Raw genomic sequence first — 24,069 nt, forward strand, 5'->3', positions numbered from 1 at the left:
GGTATGGCCCGCTTCAGCCCTGCCCCTTTAGTTGCCTTTATAACCTTCCCTTACATTTGGGGGGGGGGGAACTCTCCCTGTTAGCTATCGTCGCGGTAAAAAATAAATGAAATAAACCAAAATGATTCTGCCTATATTTATTTTAGCAGATTGAATTGGGGTTGGAGGGGGTCCTTCCTGAGGTGAGTCGCGCCCGGCGGGCGACGGGGTCGCGCTGCTGGCAGGAGGTCTGGGTTGTGGAAGTGTCCGAGGCAAGTCGCACAGTGAGTGGGGGAAATGACTCCTGGCGGCCTCTGGTTCTCCCCGTCGGGGAGAGGTGAAGGGGGGGGGGGGGGGGAGGGAGAGGGCTGGGCCCGTTTGAGGGAGGCTGGGCCCGTTTGAGGGGGGGCTGGGCCCGTTTGAGGGGGGCTGGGCCCGTTTGAGGGGGGCTGGGCCCGTTTGAGGGGGGTTGGGCCCGTTTGAGGGGGGTTGGGCCCGTTTGAGGGGGGTTGGGCCCGTTTGAGGGAGGTTGGGCCCGTTTGAGGGGGGCTGGGCCCGTTTGAGGGGGGCTGGGCCCGTTTGAGGGGGGTTGGGCCCGTTTGAGGGGGGCTGGGCCCGTTTGAGGGGGGTTGGGCCCGTTTGAGGGGGGTTGGGCCCGTTTGAGGGGGGTTGGGCCCGTTTGAGGGGGGTTGGGCCCGTTTGAGGGAGGTTGGGCCCGTTTGAGGGGGGTTGGGCCCGTTTGAGGGGGGTTGGGCCCGTTTGAGGGGGGATGGGCCCGTTTGAGGGAGGCTGGGCCCGTTTGAGGGGGGCTGGGCCCGTTTGAGGGGGGCTGGGCCCGTTTGAGGGGGGCTGGGCCCGTTTGAGGGGGGCTGGGCCCGTTTGAGGGAGGCTGGGCCCGTTTGAGGGGGGCTGGGCCCGTTTGTGGGGGCTGGGCCCGTTTGAGGGGGGCTGGGCCCGTTTGAGTGGGGCTGGGCCCGTTTGAGGGAGGCTGGGCCCGTTTGAGGGTGCTGGGCCCGTTTGAGGGGGGCTGGGCCCGTTTGAGGGGGGCTGGGCCCGTTTGAGGGAGGCTGGGCCCGTTTGAGGGTGCTGGGCCCGTTTGAGGGGGGCTGGGCCCGTTTGAGGGGGGCTGGGCCCGTTTGAGGGGGGCTGGGCCCGTTTGAGGGAGGCTGGGCCCGTTTGAGGGGGGCTGGGCCCGTTTGTGGGGGGATGGGCCCGTTTGAGGGGGGCTGGGCCCGTTTGAGGGGGGCTGGGCCCGTTTGAGGGGGGCTGGGCCCGTTTGAGGGGGAATGGGCCCGTTTGAGGGAGGCTGGGCCCGTTTGAGGGGGGCTGGGCCCGTTTGAGGGGGGCTGGCCCGTTTGAGGGGGGCTGGGCCCGTTTGAGGGAGGCTGGGCCCGTTTGAGGGGGGCTGGGCCCGTTTGTGGGGGGCTGGGCCCGTTTGAGGGGGGGCTGAGCCCGTTTGAGGGGGGGCTGGGCCCGTTTGAGGGGGGCTGGGCCCGTTTGAGTGGGGCTGGGCCCGTTTGAGGGGGGGCTGGGCCCGTTTGAGGGGGCTGGGCCCGTTTGAGGTGGGCTGGGCCCGTTTGAGGGGGTCTGGGCCCGTTTGAGGGGGTCTGGGCCCGTTTGTGGGGGTCTGGGCCCGTTTGACGGGGGTTGGCCCGTTTGAGGGGGGATGGGCCCGTTTGAGGAGGCTGGGCCCGTTTTGAGGGGGGCTGGGCCCGTTTGAGGGGGGCTGGGCCCGTTTGAGGGAGGCTGGGCCCGTTTGAGGGGGGCTGGGCCCGTTTATGGGGGCTGGGCCCGTTTGAGGGGGGCTGGGCCCGTTTGAGGGGGGCTGGGCCTGTTTGAGGGGGGCTGGGCCCGTTTGAGGGGGGCTGGGCCCGTTTGAGGGAGGCTGGGCCGTTTGAGGGTGCTGGGCCCGTTTGAGGGGGGCTGGGCCCGTTTGAGGGGGGCTGGGCCCGTTTGAGGGGGTCTGGGCCCGTTTGTGGGGGTCTGGCCCGTTTGTGGGGGGCTGGGCCCGTTTGAGGGGGCTGGGCCCGTTTGAGGGGGGCTGGGCCCGTTTGAGGGGGGCTGGGCCCGTTTGAGGGGGGCTGGGCCCGTTTGAGGGGGGCTGGGCCAGTTTGAGGGGGGCTGGGCCAGTTTGAGGGGGGGCTGGGCCAGTTTGAGGGGGGCTGGACCCGTTTGTGGTGTCTGGGCCGTTTGTGGGGGACTGGGCCCGTTTGAGGGGGACTGGGCCCGTTTGTGGGGGGCTGGGCTGTTTGAGGGGGGCTGGGCCCGTTGAGGGGGGCTGGGCCCGTTTGAGGGGGGCTGGCCCCGTTTGTGGGGGGCTGGCCCGTTTGAGGGGGACTGGGCCCGTTTGAGGGGGGCTGGGCCCGTTTGAGGGGGGCTGGGCCCGTTTGAGGGGGGCTGGGCCCGTTTGAGGGGGGCTGGGCCCGTTTGAGGGAGGCTGCCTGGAAGCCCGAGGTCTGACCGGGCTTTAAATGTTCTTCCCCTCGGCTTCCAAATGCGCAGCTGGTTCCTTCTGGTGAGGAGGTGAAGTGAAGCCAAATAAAACCTGAACCTATTGGTGGAGGGTTAAGGGGACGCCAATGCAATATAAATATGTAGATACTGGGTACAAACGGGTAAGACAGAGGCCCCAAACTTTTAAACCATTGACCCCCTTCATTGATCCCTCATCAACCCCCAGGCATGTACAAAAAAAATGAATAAATAATAAAGTCGACGTGCTGTTTCATATGCATTAATGTGGGAACCTGCATACCGAACCCTGTTTTTCTACTCCTCTACTTTATAATTAATGTTCTGTAGCCCCCTCCCCCTGTGAATATCTCTCACTCCCCACCACCACCAACGTACATCTTTTTTTCTCCACTTCGTCCTCCCGTCAAGGCCAGCTCTCATAAGATGTCCTTGTTACTGTGAGTGCAATTTTCTGTCGGTACACCCCTGGGAAACCGATATGTCAAAGGTCCATTGTCTTATAATTCCACCTAATAACAAATTATTAACTCCATTATTCTCATTATGTTTCAGTAAAACAAATAGACAATAAAATCTAATTATATATAAATCAGAAATGTGTATAAGCAAGTTGTATTATACGAATGTGAGCTTCCGATCTCAAAGTTCAATCGACCTGCCACTTCCCCAGCTGTTATCGAACCCCCCCCCCCCCCCCTTTTTGACCCCAGGCATTTATTGACCCCTTGTATGGTTCCATCAACCACTTTGGAGATAATCTGTGGTAAGCGGACAATAAAACTTTGTAGTTCAAGGAAAAAAGTAAAAATCAAAGTGTACTTTATAAAGCAATGATACATATACATCTAACATATTGGGCTTGAGCCCATTGCGGTAAAGTGTTCGTTTGAGCTGGAATGGTGTAGCCCATACATGTGTTAGGAACAATCAGTGTCTTCAAAAAAGGAAACTAGATAAGAATGAGAGAGAATAACTTTCAGATAATGGGTGAATATTCTAAAATAGTGGTTCTCAACCTTTTTTTTTGTGCTCATATTACCACCTTAAGTAATCCCTTAATAACCACAGAGCACCTATGGCATTCTAGTAAGGGATTACTTAAAGTGGTATGTGAATAAGGGAAAAAAGGATGGGAATCACTGTGAAGAGTGATGCCCCTTGACAAAGCTGAAAACTTGTACAGGTATGTGCTGATTAACGTCTGTTCAGGCAACATCTGACAGCAAAGACATCTGTGGTGCCATAATTATTCAGTTACCGCTAGCAAGACCGCAACAATTTAGAAAAAGCAATTGCTACTTATAGGAAATTGTATACTCAAACTGATCCAACTGCCCGCTCTCTCCCCCATAGCCCTGCATCAGTCCCAACTAATCCCTCTGTCCTGTGCTCTCCCTGCAGCCCGGTATCAGACCCCATACTGATCCCACTGCCCTGCCGTCTCCCCGTAACCCTGTGACCGTCCCCACACTGCGCCACTCTCTCCTACAGCCCTGTGTCTGTCCCACACTAATCCTCCTGCCCTGCTTTCTCCCCACAACCCTGTGTTGGTCCCCACACTGATCCCCACTTACAAATAAAAAGTTTACAGGTGCACTACAGTATCCCGTATAGCTTTGCTAAGTACATAATTGGTGTTCGCAACAACATCCACATTGCATAATGCCCAATTTCACAGAATGTATTGTAGATGTTAAGCGGAGCATAAAGTAGGTTCAGAAAGTCTGAAATAAAATCAGAAATTTATCATTCTTTATATTTATCTCATTATCAATCCCTATGATGTTGGACATGTTTATAAGTATTACTTATTAATTTTGAACACAGGTCTGAGTTCATAGAGTAAAACCTGAAAGTATGCAGATGCAGTAATTAAAGTGTAAACACACACACGCGCGCACACACACACACACACACACACACACACACACACACACACACACACACACACACACACACACACACACACACACACACACACAACGCTGGAGAAACTTAGCAGGTCAAACAGTGAAATTTAGCAAAGATAAAGGTACATGACTGATGTTTCGGGCTTGAGCCCTTCATCAAGATATAAGGGTAAAATCTTCGTTGGAGCAGTTTTGTCCCTGAACTTTGATAGATGTTTTCTTTCCTATTTTGAAGGCTCTAAAAAGATGCTTTAAATCATGGTGCTGAAAATAGTGGCCTAACTGATGAAAACAAGTAGTCAGGGAATAGAAAAGTTAGTGTCATTGGTGATGTCCAGGAAACTGTCAGGTGGTTATAAAGACTCAACTGGTTTGATAATCTGCTGTACTCACTCATTCTAGCTTGCATGTGAAACTGGACTCCCCCCAATTTGATTGGCCTTTGTTAAGGTGCAGCGGACCCATGAACAAGTGAATTAAAATGCATGTGGATGAGTTGCTGAAGCAGTTATTGAAAAGACTACCAAATGTGAGAGGAGGACATGTTAAAAAGAATTATCTATTGTAAATGGCAGTGGTGTCCAGTTACTGAATAGATTATGAACTAAAATCAATCATCTTTGTTAAAAACACAATGCTGGAAAAACTCTGCTGGTCAAACAGTGTACTTTATGTAGCAAAGATACGTAACCAATGTTTCGGGCTTGAACTCTTCATCAACCTTCAGATCCTTTCACCTGCCCCCCCCCCCACCACTCTCCATTGACTTACCCTAACCTTCGCCATCCCCTCTGACCTTTCCCTTTCTGAGACGGAGTACTCGGTTCTCTGTCGAGGCCTTGCCTTCCTTCACCACCACCCACACCTTAATGAGTTCCCACATGCCTTGATGTCGAACCTTTGTTTCACTGCCTCCAGGCCCACTTCCATGACCTTGACTCTTCTCCACCCCCCCCCCCCCCCCACCAAAGACCACTTCTTCCGCATTAAGACTTCTTCCTCCCCTTATCTCAGTGGAAATTGGAAATAAAAATATCCAGAGCGGAAAGTTCATTGGGTGCGTTGCTGGCCGCACTAATGACATAAGCGATGCAACATGTGGGGGTAATATCGCACATGCACGGGTGTGTTAAGCGTCAGTGTACAGGTGATGAATCTCAGATGCAGGCGGAGGAGAGTGAAAGTTTCAGGATCACCTGTCAATGAACTAATGAGAGGGTCAGAGGAATTTAGCTGAGTTGTTGGGGAGTTGAAGAATGCAATGTTGTGTCTTGTGAATAATAAAAGAAAGTCGACTTCACAGTGTGCTGAAAGAAACGAGTGAGTGCATTCTTTATTTGTTTGTAAGCTGTGGTAAATCCATGCCATTACAGGTATACTGGCTTTGGTGGAAGTGGTGCAGGGGAGGTTTACCAGGTTGATTCCAGAGATGAAAAAGTTAGCCTATGAGGAATGTTTGGGTTGTCTGGGACTGTACTCGCTGGAATTTAGAAAAACGAGAAGGGATCTTATAGAAATGCATCAAATTTTGAAAGGCTTAGAGGTAGGTAAGTTGTTTCCATTCGTGGGGGAGAATAAACCTAGAGGACATAGCCTCAAGATTCAGGGGAGGTTTAGGACAGAGATGAGGAGGGACTGCTTTTCCCAGAGGGTGGTGAATCTATGGAATTCGCTGCCCATTGAAGCAGTGGAGGCGACCTCAGTGAATATATTTAAAATAAGGTTGGATAGAGTTTTACGTAGTAGGGGACTTAAAGAATATGGGGAAAAGGCAGGTAGGTAGCCGTGATCTCATGGTGTGGCGGAGCAGGCTCGATGAGCCGATTGGCTAACTCCTGCTCCTATTCCTTATGATTCTTGAGTTGAGAATGCTCCCTCAGCTGTTACAGCCAAAATCTGATCGTTTTATTATTTCTATAGAAAGTCATTAGCACTGAAGGGTCTGTTTCCCTGCGTAAAAATAGTCTCTGCACTCCCAAAAACAACTCACTGAATGATAGAATTTGGAACATTTCAAAGTGATGTTTTTCTAAGTGTTGGGAGGTGTTCATATAACCATATAACAGTTTACAGCACGGAAACAGGCTATGTCGGCCCTTCAAGTCCGTACCGGTTCACTTCATAATAAAAAAAATTATTCAGCTTAATTTAGCCTGCTCTATTGGATTCTCTTTTCTTTTTAATAATTATAAATAAAATCTTTTTTAAAGTTAAGCAGAACAAACTGGAATTCAATCTGCTATTGTAGGTCCAGTCATTTGGTTTTGCTCTCCATCGAGAATCCAAATGAAAACACTAGGCATTAAACTGTAATTCTGGTTCTTAAAGTTTCAGAGAACACATCTTGATGATGTTCACTTGCAGACCTACAGAGTTAACTTCGCCAGTCCTTCACTTTCTATCCTAGTTGCACAGGAGCAAATCTCTGGCTATAGAAATAGGACACCACAGTAAGCATAGCAGTTACCGCAGCACCTATTACAGCGCCAGCGACCCAGGTTCGAATCCAGTGATTTGTGCAAGTGCATTCTTCGCATTTCTACGTGGATTTCCTCCAGATGCTCTGGTTTCCTCCCCACCTTTCAAACCTTAATGGAATTGAAAGTTAATTGGCGTATTAGGACAGCATTGGTTTGGGGGGTCAGAAAGGCCTGTTACTTTGCTTTCTGTCAATTTGTTTTAATTAAAAGATTCTATTAGTTAAGTCATTTCGATCCACAATTGTTGGTATCTTGTTTATATAGTTTGAACCATCAGCTGTCCAGGCATTATTTGTGGCTACACTTCATGTGAAGTGGAAAGGGTTTTGTTTTTTTTAAATTTTAATTCATTTGCGAAATGTAGGGAATCCTTTCAAGGGTGGAATTCCGAATTCCTTTGAGTTGATGCTTGGGAGTCAACCACCGTGCTGTGTATCCTATAAGTCACATATAGGCCAGACTGGGTGAGAGCGCCAAAGATTTTTCTCAAGACAGTGTTAGCAAAGTAACTTTTTTTAAATTTGGTAAGAATCCAGTTATTTGTAATAAATTTGGATTTAAATTGATTAATTGCAAATGTCTGTAGATTGCTTCCATATTAACCTAGTAATATTTCTGTGACACTTTCTGCATTTTCACTTGGAAACAAATTGCAGGAATATGTGCAGATCTCTCAGTTAAATTGGAATGTTAACTTATATTGCATCAATTTTTGCAGAGCATCTAGGACCTTATGTATCTGGAATAGGATTTTCGAGTCTTTCCCTTCCCATCAATGTGTATAATTTCTCATTTGATAATTTAATATTCCCAGGTTCAGACATAGCAACAGTGCCCATATCTTGGAAATAAAAACAATTATTCATTGATTGCCATAAGTTTCTTCCTCACCTATCAAACCAATGGAAGAGCTTTTTAAATTTAGACATAGAACACAGTAACAGTCCATTTCGACCCATGCTACCCACTTAACCTACAAACCCTGGTGCGTTTTGAATGGTGGGAGGAAACTGAAGCTCCTGGGAAAAAGCAATGCAGGCATGTACGTACAAACTCCTTACAGACAGCGCTGGATTCAAATCCCAGTCCCAATCGCTGACGCTGCAACAACGTTGCGCTAACCATGCCACCCTAAGATGTGAGGTTTTGTTAAGGGGAGCAGCACTTCTTTGTAAGATGGAGAGGAGATTGAGGGTGATGGGGTTGAAATGCAGAGAAAGAAAATAGGATGTGCAATTCTAATTTATTCACAAAATACAGATGCTGATGGCATTACTTATTGCCCTTGAGAAAGTGGTGATGAGTACAGCATTCCCTCTGGTGAAGCTGTTCCCATGGTGTTACTGAATAGGATAGGATTTAAATCTGTTGATAATAAAGGAGCTAAAATGTATTTCTCATTCAGGATGCTATGTGATTTGGAAGGGAACCTGTTGCTCTTGCCCTTGGTCATGACTGCAATTTTGGAAGCCACTTCAGAGAACTCTAGCAAGTGTCATCAGTATATTTTGTAGATTGGACAGTATGCAGTCTTGGGGGGGGGGGGGGAGGGGGGCAATCTGAATGGTGTCCTGAACAGTTAACGCTTTGCCAACAAGAAAACAGGAAGGAAGTGTTAGTAAGTGTTCAAAACTGAGTTTCTCTCACTGGTGATGCCACCTGAAATGATATTTCCATTATGCTTTTTTTTTCTCTTTTTGTCGTAGCAGCGTGACTTGGAACAAAATAGAAGAACTGAGTGAAAATTATAGAATAGTGAAACCAGTGGTTTTGAAATTATTGTCAGCCGGATTGGATAGCCGGTTGGAAAAGTTCTGTTGTCAGTAGTAAAGTGACAATTAGATCAAATGAGCACAGGAAGATATGAGCGGGAATAGTCCGGCACATGTCTTTGCCTTCAATGTGATCATGGCTTATCTATGCTGGCCTTGATCCTTCTGTGTTCATTCCCATTACCCTCAATTCCTCTCAATGTACTTCATTCAGTACACCTGACAATAACCTTGAACTTGATTTTGTTCGCTCTACCAGGCCACTAATATAAACAACAAGTTGAAGATCAAGAACTAATCTTGTGTCTACTCCACTAGTTATATCCTTTCAGCCTGAAAAGGGTGCATTTCTTCATCAGGGTACATTTCTTCATCAGGACATCAAGGACTCAAATCCAAAACATTGGTTATGTATCTTTATCTTTATCTTTGCCAAATAAAGTACACTGATTTTTTTTTTCCTGAGTTTCTCCAGCATTATGTTTTTACTTCAACCATGGTGTCTGCAGACATTTTGTGTTTTACCCCAGTTAGCAATAGGAGTTTAGGTTGGAGAGAGCAAATGGAGAAATTGGAGACATTTCAATAAAACTGTTAATCTGACATCTAATTGCTCAGAAATACTGAGAGTACAATTTCTGATTTGTTTATTAGTCCACAATGTGAGCGAAGTGATCAGAGTGTAAGCTGGTTGTCTGGCCACTGAGTTGGGCTCCAGAATACTATGGGTCAGGATCTTGGGTAGATTGGTGTGTGTGTGTACATTTCCTGCTGCCTTTAAAGTCATCAACATCTTTAGAAGATTATCCTGCTGCTAGATAATGTTATAGAAAAAGGGAAATGCAAATCCAAAAAGGGGTGCGCACAGTTCAGCATCAGAATTTATTGTCATGAACAAGTCACAAAATTTGTTGTTTTGTGGCAGCGTCACAGGGCAAACATTCATATTAACCTCCTTACAACAATAAATCAAAATAGTGCATGAAAAGTCAAAGTACGCCAGTGTCTTTGGCTCATTGATCATTCAAGAATCTAATGGCCGCTGAGTGCTCATCTTTTGGTTCCGGTACCATTTTCCTCAATGATAGCAGAGTGAAGAGGGCATGGCCTGGGTGGTGGGGGTCCTTGAGGATAGAGGGTGCTTTCTTAGGACCCACCTCTTGTAGGTGTCCTCAATGGAGTGAAGTCTGGTGCCCTTAATTAACAACCCTCTGGAGTGTTTTCTTGAGCTGAGCTTTGGCACCTCCGCACCAGACAGTGTTGCAACCAACTAGAATGCTCTCCACTGTACACCTCACAAAGTATAGCCACTGGCAAGCCTTCTTCATGATGGCATCGAAATGGAGGCTCCGGGACAGATCCTTGGAGATGTTGACACCCAGGAATTTGAAGTTCTTGACCCTCTCCACTACTGAGCCCTCGATGAAGATTGGATCGTGTTCTCCTGACTTTCTCCTGAAGTCCACAATCATCTCCTTGGTTTTGCAAGCATTGAGCATAACGTTGTTGGCAATAGTCCAGAAAATTTGCTAGTCTGGCACCACAAAGGTCCCAGATTATTGGAATGAAGAATGGCAAGTTTAGGGCTGCAGTTGGGGTGCAGGTCAGATGTAGCAACCTGATTTGGATATTTCAGAACACTGAGCAAATGAATAAACATCTTGTTTGTCGAGCGATTCTTATTTTACTAAAAATAAAACAGGAACCTTGCAAAGCAGGTTGAGTAACTGCTAGAACTTGCAGAAAGCAAAATGTTAACAGTGATTTGTTGCAATCTTGATTGCATGCTTGAAAAACTGGGGGAAGTAGGATCAGTGGGGCGGGGGTGAGGAATACAAAGCTATGAAGGAGAAAAGTCCTCTGGATCTCTGCAAAAGAAGCAACAGGAGTGAGTCATTGGACCATCCTTCTTGTAATTGCATTTCAATGATTCTTAAGATGATTGGATAACTGAAAAAACTTATTTGCATAAGAAAATTACAAGTGGGGAAAGTTCTGGTCCCCATAGGCTTGGGCAATGTTATTGTGAAGCTCGAACCATTGTGATTGGAAACTCTCTGTCACACTCTGTTACCAAGGTAATCGCCTCGATCGAGGAAACTACAGAAAAGGGCTGATCACAAAATGGAAATCTGAAACATGCTTGCATTACCTGGTACTTCGCCCACCTGAATGATTGGGCCAAACCTTAGCCAGAAATTAGTCATGCTCTTTTGTTTTCAATATATTCAGGCCGCCAACATTCACTATACGGACCAGATACCCATTCTATGGATCAGCTATTCATAATGAAACACCTAGCATCTAAATATAGTTTATATTTTAATGTGCCTGTCCCTGTTATTCATTGTCCCTGTTAATCCCCACTTTTGTAAAACAAATATCTTAATGATAGGAGCTGTCTTAATAATGAAGTGTTGAAGAATTTATTAACTGCACAAATGCTGTTGAACTTCAATTGATTCGCATTCTTTATTTTTCCAGTTAGACTCCTGGATTAGTGTTCATGATGGCTGCTACAATCGTACACGATACCTCAGAGGCTGTCGAGCTGTTTGCCCCACAAGGATTGTTCCTGAAGCCGATTGCCAAGATGACCATCAGTGTGTCTCTCCCTCAACTGAAGCAGCCTGGAAAATCCATATCAAACTGGGAGGTGATGGAGAGGCTCAAGTGCATGGTTCATCCCGAGCAGTTTGCCACGCTTCGTGTATCCAAGAGCACAATGGATTTTGTTCGCTTTGAGGGGGAAGTGGAAAACAAGAACATGGTGAAAACTTTTCTTTCGAAGCTGGATGCCAAGACAATTAAACTCAGTGGCTTCACAGATACTTTAAAAGTACGAGCAGCTGAGGTTAAAATAGACTTCCCGACCCGTCACGACTGGGACTCTTTCTTCCGGGACGCCAAAGATGTCAACGAGACTTTACCAGGAGAGAGGCCAGACACTATTCATTTAGAAGGATTGCCATGCAAATGGTTTGCACTGAAAAACTCCAGCTCAGAAAAGCCAAGTGACTTTATCTTACGCAAGGTGTTTGAAACCTTTGGCAAGATTAGGAATGTGGACATCCCAATGTTGGACCCTTACAGGGAGGAAATGACAGGGAAGAACTTTCACACCTTCAGTTTCGGTGGGCATTTGAACTTTGAAGCCTACATTCAATTCCAGGAATATATAGGATTTGTGAAGGCCATGGATGCCCTGAGGGGCATGAAACTACTGTACAAAGGTGATGATGCGAAGGCAGTGGCCTGCAGCATAAAGGTGAGTGCTTCATGTATTTTCTGCATCACACGTTGGGTGAAAATGGAGTGAGGCCATGTAATTTAATGAGTGGAATTTAATAACAATGGGATTTTTGGAAAAAAATATTAATTTGGTATTCACCAAGATGGAAGGTATGGATAGTAGTGAGGTCAGAATTGTATTCCTGATTATACTAGGGTATATTGATATCAAGATGGGGGTGGTGTTGGATTGAATAACATTAACATGGAAACATCTCTATAGCCCAGGGGTGGCCAAACCTGCTAACGTGAGAGTATACATACTGCATAAACTCGTGTAATGGTAGAAACTTGTGGACCAATTTTTAGGGTAAAATTTAAAGGGTCGACTATTACATACATACTACTTTTGACCGTGGTAGGTACCTATGTCATTTGGGGCATTGGGTGCTCAGATGAGTGGGTGGCTGGTGCTTAGGCAGGAATCTGCGGTCGGGGCATCAGGAGCTCGGATAGGAGGGCTACTGGGGCCACTGGAGTTCAGATGGGCGGGCGGGTTACTGGGACTAGGTGCTAAGTCTGCATTCGGGGCATTGGGAGCTTCAATAGGCGGTCAGAAAGTACCTAGGTGAGAGTCTGCGGTCGGGGCATCAGAAGCTCCGGAGGGCGGCCGTTGAGTGCTCAGATGGGCGGGCGGCCTTTGCATGTTATTCACTATTACGTGCGAATATACAGTATGTGTACCAAATATTTTCATTCACAAGTCATGCCCACCAAAACTAACATTATGAGCATCGGCTGGTATGATTCCTGTCTCAGCCAACATATTTCTGTGAGCTGCACATTAAATGCAAGCGATGGTTCGGCCACCCTGATGGGTCTATCCCTGGTTATCGACATGGGAAACAGGGGAGATTGCAGGCTCCATGACTATACCCTCTCCACTTACGAAAGGTCTCGAGACTGAGGAACTATCTAATTCTATTTAGGAAGGGCAATTCAGATAGTACAGCAAATTAGAGAGCAGTGAGCCTTGCTTTAGTGGTAAGGAAGTATTTGGAATGGAGTCTCAAGAATAAAACATGCTTGGATTTGGAAGAGTGTGGGCTTATTATGGATAATCAGCATGGCTTTGTGTGTGGCCTGTGAATTTGATTGAGTGTTTTGAGGAATTGGGAAAGCTGACTTTGAATAGTGACTACATGAATGTTAATAAAGCAGTGGACAATCCCTCATGCTAAGGCTGATCCTGAAGATTAAGACCTGTGGGATCTATGTTGACTTGTTAGATTGGATTCAAAGTTACTTTGTCCATAGATGATAGAATGTAGAGATGGAGAGGTGTTTTTCTGGCAGAAGTCTATAACCAGCGGTGCTCCACAGGGATCAGTGCTGGCACGACTGTTTGTGATATATATAAATGTCTTACATAAAAATGTACATGGGCTGATGAGCAAGTTTGCAGATGGCACAAAGTTGGTGGAGTTGTGGATAGTTAAGTCCAACTTTGATACAGTTAAGGTGGGAATACGAACAGAGAAATGGCAGATGGAGTTTTATCCAACCAAGTGTGAGGTGTTACACATTGGGAGGACAAATGCAAGAGAATGGAGCAATGATGTACAGTGGGATCTCAGGGTGCAAATCAATAGCAATGCAAGTAGATTGGTCCTGAAAGAAGGCGATGGCTAATGTGATTTATGGTGTGAAAAATAAAAAAATTTAAAAAAAAATAAATAAATAAATAGAAATTGGGGTGTTGAGTATTAAAGTCAGAAAGTTGTATTGCAATTGTATAAAATTTTGTTCAGACCACATCTGGCTGATTGTTTGCCGTCTAGTTGTCATATAGGAACAATGTGGAGGATTTGGAGAGAGTAAAGGTAAAGGCTCCATTATTACCACGTAATACTAAATATAGAATGTAATATACATGAAATTCTTTAACTTTTGTCTATCAGAAGGCAGAGAGAGAGTCGCCAATCTGTCCAGCGCCCCTCACAGAAACCTACAGCACCTGGTGTTCTAAAGTGGTCTCCCCACCAAGTACTGACCAATCCTGAGCCAGTTTAGCTTCCGAGATCAGACAGTCTCGGGTATATTCAGGCTATCAGGGAGTACAGTACAGAGACAGTTCACCAGAATGTTTCCTGGATAGGAACAGATTTTATTTTCTAACCTGAAGTTTAGGAGGTGATCTTATAGAGGTGTATAAAATCCTTCCCAGGGGAAGGAGAATCTGAAACTAGAAAACATAAGCTTTAAGCTGAGAGGGGAAAAATTTAGAAGGGTCTTGAGGGGCATTCTTTCCACACAGGATAGTGTACATATTGGAAAGAACTGCCAGAAGAAACAATAAAGGTGGGTACAATAGACATTCAAAATACTTTTGGACTGGTATATGGATAGGAAGTTTTGGACAAGCCAAGATTGACAACTTGGTCGGAATAGACAAGTTGGGCTGAAGGGCCGGTTTCTCTACTGCATAATTGTATGACTATTCATAGCTCAATACAGAATTATGTTTGACTGAGGTCATGGAGGGAAAGCAGAGAAAGTGGGAATTACTGTCCAGAAGCCATGTATTGACAATAGGGCTGAAATTGTTTTCAGAAGTCTTCTTCTAATCTAGGTGACATTTGATACAACAAAGCATCTGAGCGACTCCTCGATCAGGAGAAGACAGATGGAGAGACAGAAGCTGCAGGAACTGGAGCTGCAGCGGGAAGAACAGAAACGTCGAGAGAAAGAGGAAGAAGTGCGAAGAAAAGATGAGGAAAGGTACACTGGTTTGATTGAGCTGAAACAAACTTTCAGGCAGCAGTATTTTACAATAGACATGCAAGCATGATTGAATCTGAAAACAAGTCTGATTGTCATCTGATTGCACAAGTACAACCTGATGAAGTAGTTTTCTCTGGTCCTTGGTGCAAAACATCCAGATACACAGCCAGACATACAACCATATAAACAAACAATAAATATGCAGGATAAGTATTCATATATGCAAATAAATAAATATTATTTTGTGAATATGAGAGTCTTGGAGGGTCAGTGTGAGCAGTTCCTTTGGTCCTTCAACATTCTCACTGCCCGTGGGAAGAAGCTGTTCCTCAGCCTGGTGGTGCTGGCTCTGATCCTCCTGGATCTCTTTCCTGATGGGAGCGGCTGAAAGATGCAGAAGAGGCTCTCAATGATTTTACATGCCCTCTTTGGATAATGATCCCAGAGGATCACATCGATGGGGAAGTGGGAGACTCCAGTGATCCTCTCTGCCATATTTGTGGTCCTGTAGATTGACCTCCGATCCATTTCTCTGCAGCAACCATATCACATTGTAATGCAGGATGCTCTTGATAGAGCTCTTGTATAAGGTTTACGTGATGGTGGCTGGTGGCCTTGCTCGCTTTAATCTTCTCAGGAAGTGCAATTGCTGTTGCGCCTTCCTGACAAGTGAGGAGATGTTGTATGTCCACGTTAGGTCACTAGTTAAATGGACTCTGTGACAGATTATGTTATATTTTATCTTATTTTATAGATATGTTTTAGAGGAGATAAATTGTGGGTTTTTCTTTTAGTTAGGTCACAAACACTTTACAACGCAGATCTCATGTAAAATGCCAGAGCTCTGCTCAACCCAGGTAGTCCAGGCTCCCAGGGCCTTTGTAAAGACAATGCTTTGCTAAAGGACTTCACAAGTAGGTGTTAATTGGACGTTCTGTAGAGTAATGGATTATTGTTTTGGAAAGCAACAGATGAACGGACGCAGAATATTGGATCTGGTGCCACAGTCTGTCTGAATACAGTTTGCTTTTCGAAGAAGGCCACGTGGATTTGCGAGAGAGAGAGAGAGAGAGAGAGGAGACCAAACAAGTTTTCTCTGAGAGAGACTTTTGGGTAGTGGCTTTTGGAAGCTTGTTGAAACCCCATTTTTGAAGACGGGTTGTGAGTTCTAAATTCAGCCTGTTGGGAACCCTTGTGATCCATACAAGAGGAGATGGCTGGCTGTATAATGTTTTGGCTGAGATAAGGGAAACAGAAAAGGAACTCTTGTGGTGACCTGAAAGAAAGAGGTTATCATCTGGAAAACCCTGATGGGGCAAGTTTCTTCGGCAAGACACTGAAGTGGCTGATCAGAAAGAATCGCTTTGTGTCCAACGAGCAACAAATCTCTCTCTGAAAAATGACAAGAACCTTCCTGAGCGGTAACCATTTACCTTTCATCCACCAAAGCCTGGTGAAGATTCATAAATGTTAAATCCTCTGCACAGTATAAGAATTGCCTGAAATACCTCTTCAGCGGAGAATCCACAGTGGACCGGCTCCCAACTCCACGGTTGCCGGACACTCCTTGGCTTCTGGGGCTTTGGGCTCTTCCTGGTGTTAGGTCTGCTTTGTTCATGAATGAGTGAGACAAACACCAGGCTGAGTCGAAATCAGGGTTCTTTGTTCTTTATTACCGGATTGTAACACTTGCGACTAACCATGTTAGTCGGAGAATGCATTCTGCCGTTATCAGCAAAATGGTGATTTTTTATACCCTTGGATATGTGCTTAGAACATCATCATATCATTACTTGTCCAATGACTAAAACTGTTGCTATCCTTTCCCTGCTAGCTTCCTGCCTCTCAATCCATCAATGTCTCTCTTATCTTGTAAGTACAAGGATGCATTCACATCTTGTTACAGCCCTGTACATTCCCATCTCATGATGTTTTACCTAACAGGAGTACAAGGACACCTCCCCTTCTTGTTACAGCCCTGTACAGGGTAACTCCTTACACATTCCCATCTCATGATGTTTTACCTTACACTGGTCAGTCTGCTCTGCTGCTTTTGCTGGAGAGAGGACTTCGGGTGAACTGTCCTCATCATCAGTGATGGGACTTCCATTGCTCTCGGGGCTCCCTCCCTCTTGCGACTTGGATTCCTCACCCTCCTCCCCTGCTGCACCATCACCCTCTTTGGTCACTGGGAGCCTGGACAGTCTGGCTTGAGCAGAGCTCTGGCATTTTAAATGAGATCTTATCTCCTTTAAAACGTATCTACATACAATATAAAATATAACATAATCTGTCCCAACTCTAAGGAACTTGGTGCTTTCCACTCTCTCCAGGACATCCTTATCCCTCAAGAGGGATAAGAATGCACCTCTCCTACCAGAGATTGTTTTATTTTGAAGGACACCAACAAAAGAGGTGATACATTATTTAATTTGCTATTGTTGCTACATCACTAATAATGGAGAAAAAAACCCAGAATGAATTTGGCACAGGGTAACATACCTGCTGAGATTGCTTTTGACAAATGACTGAACTAATCTGTCAGCTGCTGAACTTTACTGTGTCCAACCATCTGTCCTTAAGTAGGGCTGAAAATAATTGATACCATAAGTTCGCCATCACGTCTGTTATTTAACCTGAATTGCTGTAAGGTAGAGTCATTTTGGATGGTTGCATCAGGGAAATAATTTGTTGTGGTTCCGTAAAAATTGATTTCAAAAGCTTTGTTTTATCATGGGCATTAAGGTTCATTGAACGTACAAAGTGAGGAAGCAAAGTCTTCAGCTCTTGCTTTAGAAACAATTTTTAAGTGTCTGAACTACGACATCTTTGTCATGTGCAATTGCTTTGATAGCTTATTTCAGCCCCACAATGTCTACTACAGAGAAGGCGAAGGGAAGCAATGTCATTGAAACTTAAACTTGAATTGATGAAGTACCTCAAGATGTCGCAAAGCACATCACATTACTGAAGGATCTTCGCTGTTGTAAAATAGGAAAAGAGCGGCTAACTTGTTCACAACCACCTCCCAGGAATAGACAAAAGTCCAAATCATGTGGCATGTTGCATGTTGATAGAGGGGATAAATATTGGCCAAGACACCATTAATAGTTTTCGTCCCATTCAAAGTAATGCTGTTGGATCTTTACATAGACAGTCAGCAGGGCCTCCGTTTAATGATTTTACTCACTGGTTCTCATACTGACTGTCTCATTATGATAGAATTATTCATTTACTCACAGACCAGTCAGAATACAATGTGGGCTAGAAATTACAGCTATTCTAATGTGCTATATTTGCTGCTTTGTACAGGCCTGATCCCCCTACATAAAATAGGCTTATAATTTGTTTCATTCTTATTGAGCTGTTTTATTTAGCCTTATTTTCATTGATCTTATCTGGTTAATAGAAATGCTACATTGTTATTAAAACACAGTGCATCACATTGTCTGTTCAGTACATTTAGTGAGTTTAATGATAGCTATAAATCTGAATATAAGGAAATCATTTGAATTTGCATTTGACTAAGAGACTTCTATCACTAATTTTTGGTCAGAGTTCATCTTTCTCCTTAGTCTCTAACTTAAGTCAGTCCACTGGTCAGCTTGATGTCATTCTAAATTATTTTTTAAAATTTAGACATACAGCACAGGAACGGGCCCTTTTGGCCCACAAGCTCATGCCACCCAATTGACCTACAACCCCCGGTATGTTTTAAACATTGGGAGGAAACCGGAGCCTCCAGGGAAAACCCACGCAGACACAGGGAGAGCGTATAAACTCCTTCCAGACAGCGCGGGATTCGAACCCCATTCCCGATCGTTGGTGTGGTTGCAGCTTCGCTAACCATGCTGTCCTATTCCTTTGGAAATGTTACATATCGCGCAGAATGGATCGCTGACTGCTTTACTTCCTTCTCTTTGGCTCTGCTTCCACTAGGAAACAGAGGGAGTTTGAAGAGCAGGAGAGAGAAAAGAAGAGAGAAGAAAAGGTGAGAAAGAGAGAGCAGAAGCAGAAGGAGCGGGAGGAGCGGCGAAATGTGCGCAAGCTGCAGCGCGAGGAGCAGAAAAAACTGCAGGAGAAAATTGCCCTGGAGGAAAGAAAACTCCTTTTGGCACAGAGGAACCTACAGTCCATCCGACTTATTGCAGAGCTGCTCAGCAGAGCCAAGGTGAGTGCATGAAAGTTGTGCTCCATCAGCAGATGGTGTAACGATACGATTGGCAATACTGCGTATTGTTTGGATTTAACGTCATGAACAACTGCTGCTAAATCCTAGTAGCTTTTGATAAGATATAAGGGCATTCAGATTGTCCTGCAACCCCTGAAAAAATTTCCATCCATATTTGGGATATAAGTACTAGAGTAGATAAACCCCCGCCCCTCTGTTTTACCCCTCTCTCCTCATCACTGACCAATTCCAAAGGATTTTATAGGCAATGGATCAGTGTATTATAGGTGCAAGGTTTTTTAAGGACCTGGCTGGTCTGTATCTTAATTCCATACAATCCAACTTAATTACGTATCCCTTAATACCCTTATCCAACAAAAATAGGATAGGATTTGGCCTACTTTCTTACTGAAGAAAGCTTTATAAATTGGAGTATTTATTACTTCCAGCAGAATAGGTGATCTGCTGTCGTGCAGATTTAATCTGAAAGCTTTATATATTTCTTAACATTGTGTTGTCAAGGCATTAAGTTTTTGACACTCACAAAAATGGTTGACTACATTGATATGCAATACTGAAAAGCATTGAGAGGTGCTGTATTGGAGCATTATTTGATTTTGGAATCCTACTGATCAAGAGGCAACATTTCACAGCCAAATTGGAAGCATTCATAGTGCTAAACTGCAGGGGACAAATGCAATTAAGTTCATAATCTTAGGGGAAGGATGCCTTTTTCCCCTTTAACCTTGATTAAAAATATAGATCATGGAAAACTACAGCACAGTACAGGCCCTTCGACCCTTAATTTTATGCTGATCTACATGATCTTTCCAAAAAAAAGTAAACTCTTCCTACCCTCATAAACCTCAATTTTTCTTTCATCCATGTTCCTGTTTAAGAGTCTCTTGAAGGCCTCTGTTTCAGCCTCCTCCACCATCCCTGGCAGCACCCACAACTCTCTGTGTGGAAAAAAAAACTTATTCCCTAATCCTAACCCCAATGTGCTGTAAACTTTCCTCCCTTCACTTTGCACTATATAATTCTGTGTGGTTAAAATAAAGTATCCTCTTTCAAAGTGACCCTCAGAAGAGGTTTGAATTGTAATTCTGGTTCTCGCCACAACAAAAAAGGTGCAGCACTGAGCAACTCCATTCGCTGAACATGTGCGAGATCCTAAATGGAAATAATCATTACTTTTAAACTTCAGTTTGTTTTTGCTTTCAGTTCTGTTTGAAAGATTGCTTTTAATTCTGTGGAATGCTTTGTAAAAAAAAAAGCTGCAACTGCTGGAAATCTGACTTTAAAAAAGCTAAGTGCTAGAAATCCATGCAGGACCTCTCCCTCCCCAAACGTTATGGGGGGTTTACATTCCGAGAAAATGATCTGTATCTCAATTATCTGATAGATAAAGGTCTGAGCATACCTCAAGAAACTCAAATTACGAAAATGCTTTTTGATTTTGATTTTATTTTCACGGGAGTGAATTTTATTCAGTGTCATAATTTTTTGGGTCGTGAATTGAGAATTCACCATATGATACCTGATGAAGGGCCCAGGCCCAAAATGTTGGTTACCCTTTACTTCCTCTGGACGCTGCATGGCCTGCTGAGTTTCCCCAGCACATTTGTGTATTGCACTCCACCCCGGCATCTGCAGACATCCTTGTTTAACTCTGTAACTCCCTGTCCACAGGTGGGCAAACAGCAAGAGCTGGAGGCACGCAAAGCGGAGGCGGCCCGGCTTCAGCAGCTGGAAGAGAAGCGGAGGCAGCAAGAGGCTGAGCTCAGGCGGGTCGAGGAAGAAAAAGAACGTGTCGTTGAGCTCCAGCAGAAGGAGAAGGAGCTGAGAGAGAAACTGCTGGAAAACCTCAAGCGGAAGGAAAGCGAAAGTCAGCAGAGCAGAGAAGAGTCAAAGTCCAGCCACGCCAACCAAGTGAAGTCCATTATGAGCCTGTCCCCAGCGTCGGGAACCACTATGTCTGCCCAAGCTGGTCCTAGTCGGACTGCAAGTCAGGGTGCTGCCAGTCATGGCAAAAATTTGCAGCTCACCAAGGACATAAATGGGCACCAGATTGCGACTGAAGGATGTGTGAATAATTTGGACCAAGTCCAATCACAGAGAAATACAAATACTTCTGATCGTCAGAGTGGTGGCAAGGCTGCCCAGAATGAGCAATCTATGGCAGTGGTAGCTAATAGTCAAGAGGGGTCTTCGCAGGAATGCTGTGGGAAGAAGGGTAGATATCAGAATGGCCCAAGCCACAAAGAGGGAGCGCCACAAATCAACCCCATCAACGTCGAAGGTCACCAAATGCAAAAGGATTTAAACAAAGGATCTAATTTCCACAAGAGCAGCAGCAGTGAGCGTAGCAGAAACTGGAGGGACTCTAGCAGCGATAGCAGCTGCCACCAGAGGGAATGGAGCCGGCACCAGGCCCGTTCAAGGAAGGACAGTGGCCGGAGGGGCAGGGAGCAGAGCCGCAGCTGGCGTGACTCCAGCTATGAGCGAAGGCGCAGCCGGCGTGACGCGAGCCGGGAGCGGAAGCGGCCGCAGAGTAGGGAGCACGGTCGCGGCCGGCGGGCCTCAAGCCGGCAGAGGTACCCGAGCGAGGAGCGGGGGTGCCGGAGGCCTGGCTCGAGCAGGGAGCGGGTTCGTCAGCGGAAAAGCACAAGCAAGGAGCGCAGCCGGCACCGCAGAGACTCTGGCAGAGAGCGCGCCCACCACAGGGATAGCAGCAAAGGACACAGCCACCACTGGAGATAGTTAAGCCAGTGGACAACGGACTCAACAACAGTTCACCTAAATGCTGATCAGTTTGGACAGCAAAGATACTGCAGTTAAATAGCCCAGTGTCACAATTCAGACTTAAACCAGGAAGGCAAGTGTCACTCGGATTAGCAAGTTTGTTTTAAAGAACTTCCTTTGTTCTGGTGGGAGAGGCGGTTGCAGAAAAGTGTACAATCGAAGATTCTGGAAGTTATATTCTAACACAGTACTGTACTTCGAGAAAGCTGGCCACAATCACAAGATTGTTTAACATTTCAATTGTTTGGTACTTGCAGTTCCACTGGTGAAGTTCCAATATTTCAATGTACATTTGATAAGTTTTCACGTTTTACTTGCTAATTATTGCAAGGCAGCATTTAGAGAGTGTTTGCAATGGATGTGTTGTGCAAAACTGCTGGTTATCGCTTTATCCCTTGTTAAATTTTAGTCATTGTTTTATCGACTCTGTATACTGCACCCCACGGCATATTCTATTTATTTCATACTTCAAAACTCAATTCCTTATCGTTTATTTTACACAACAAGCATCTCAATTTAAATAAATCACGAGAAAAATTAGTGGCAAACTTGTTTTTTAAGTCCTTGGCAGTTTCTTTCGTAGGTTTTGGAATGTTTACCACTTGATTCCTTTCCTGATTGATTTTAGCAGATGTTACTGCTAATTGTAAACTTGGCCACAATTCGGGACAGTACAGATGTAACCCTTATTGATAGGGATAACCTCCCGGAGTAGAATTTAAAAGAAACTGCAAGACAAAGTTATAGATATCACTTGCTCAAGGATCCCTTCTTGGGGAAAATCACATTTTCATGGCCTATTACAAAATCAGAGAGAAGGGAAAGCGGGTGTTTATGAAATGCAAGACTTAATTGTTTACCCCTAATTAACTCGTAGTTTTGTAACTGATTCATATAAAGTGTCAAATCATCTCCATTGTGAGTGTTCTATGCAGAAAAGCTTGAAGAATGCAGAGCCTCTCTGCTCTGTCATCCAAACGGTAATGTAGGAGCCTCTGACTGATGCTACGTTAAGATCACTGAGTACACAATGGCCAGCTAAGCCTCTCCTATCTATTAGAAGATTAGTGAATCTTTATCTGGTACAGAATTAAAAATATTTCCAAAGCTGAAGGGTTGGCTAGTTCTCCTAGACCCTTCATCAGGCCAGGTTTGTTGTTTTTGTAGTCCACCATTTGAAGTTGAATAGAAAGTATTTCTGAATTTCAAATGTGGCTCCCATTGTTATTTCCGATCTTTTCAATGACATCCTGACAGAGATTGTAACTTCATTGAAATTTTGCAAGTTTAAGGTGAGGGGACCAACCCATCAAGCAATCCTTTTCAAAATGGCCATTCACTCCAAATGTGTTATCTAATAATTTAGCTTAGAGGAGATATCCCGAATGTCGTGTACAAGGCCTTCCATGATGTTGCTCCAGTTACAATTGATTGTGTGGTAATGAACAACTCTTGGTGCCTCAGTTGCTGAGGGGGTTTCATCTTGCTACATAACATTTTCATTTGTATAGAAAATGTAGATGAAAGCTAGTGGGTAACTGCTGGTAGGTGGTGTGATGTCAAGAAGATAGATCTTCAGTCAAAAACCTCAATCACTGGCCTCTGAGCTTTCCAAACTGCAGGAAGAACGAGTTACTGAACCAAACTGGAAGTGGTCCTGATCCTGCAGCCCCCTATGCTCTGATCCAAGGCCAGATTATGGAGAACAGTGGGAAGAACATGAGTGGAAAGGTGCATCTTGTTTTCCCAACCCCCTCCCCTCCTGTCACCAATTACATTCCCATAATTGAAAGATATCCTTAATTATACCAATGTGTCGGCCTTGATTGCTTTTTTTTTGTTTCCGAAGTATGTAGAAAGTGACTAAAATCGAAGATTAAGAACTGCAGGACACATTGGAGCAAAACTCTTTATTCTCAGTTTTACTCTATTAAATGAGCAGTGACCTTGTACCCAAAAAGATCAATATTAGAATCTTTGAAACATAATCTATAAATAACTCAATAGGTAAAAACTGATGAAATTAGTGTGTAATTATTGGACAAGAATATCAGTTAAACCTTTGTCTACAACTGGATCTAAGATTACACTTTAAAACTGAACGTTCTCTCAGTAATTTCGTAAAAGGGTAGTACAGAGCATATGAGCGTTGCGGATTTTAAAAATATGTTTCAAGCTTGATTGGTGACCTTGTCAAATGCTGATGTGTATCCTCTTGTTTTCGTTGTTGTGCATTTCCTGTTTTGTGTAAAACTCTACATTCAAAGTTGTGTAATAAACAATTTTGTTTCCATTTGTCTTTTCCCTGTTATTTTCTGGCCCTTGAACGTATGCTTTAGTTTCCACCATTTTTAAGAAATTGCCCTATCTATGTGCATATTTTGTTTTATCCACACAATTGTCAATGGTTTGCATCCTCGCCAATAAATGAAATGCCTTTTTCATTTATCTTTTTAATTTAA

General features: G+C 44.8%; 2 protein-coding genes across 2 annotated transcripts; one reads left to right on the top strand and one right to left on the bottom strand.

Annotated features, from left to right (window-relative positions):
* Positions 1 to 137: 137 nt before the first annotated feature.
* On the bottom strand, positions 138 to 5,247 carry LOC138740081 (basic proline-rich protein-like). The gene is made up of 2 exons (XM_069892503.1): positions 5,142 to 5,247; positions 138 to 2,530 (listed from the first exon to the last, which is right to left on the bottom strand). Exons 1-2 carry the CDS (start codon positions 5,245 to 5,247, stop codon positions 138 to 140), a joined length of 2,499 nt encoding a protein of 832 aa, XP_069748604.1.
* On the top strand, positions 200 to 23,900 carry akap17a (A kinase (PRKA) anchor protein 17A). The gene is made up of 5 exons (XM_069892014.1): positions 200 to 263; positions 11,101 to 11,884; positions 14,480 to 14,628; positions 18,571 to 18,802; positions 20,495 to 23,900. The coding sequence occupies exons 2-5, from the start codon at positions 11,123 to 11,125 to the stop codon at positions 21,563 to 21,565; spliced, it is 2,214 nt and encodes a 737-aa protein (XP_069748115.1). The 5' UTR covers positions 200 to 263; positions 11,101 to 11,122; the 3' UTR covers positions 21,566 to 23,900.
* The last annotated feature ends 169 nt before the right edge of the window (positions 23,901 to 24,069 follow it).

This window comes from Narcine bancroftii, chromosome 7, assembly GCF_036971445.1.
Source record: "Narcine bancroftii isolate sNarBan1 chromosome 7, sNarBan1.hap1, whole genome shotgun sequence".
In the NCBI taxonomy this organism is placed as follows: domain Eukaryota; kingdom Metazoa; phylum Chordata; class Chondrichthyes; order Torpediniformes; family Narcinidae; genus Narcine; species Narcine bancroftii.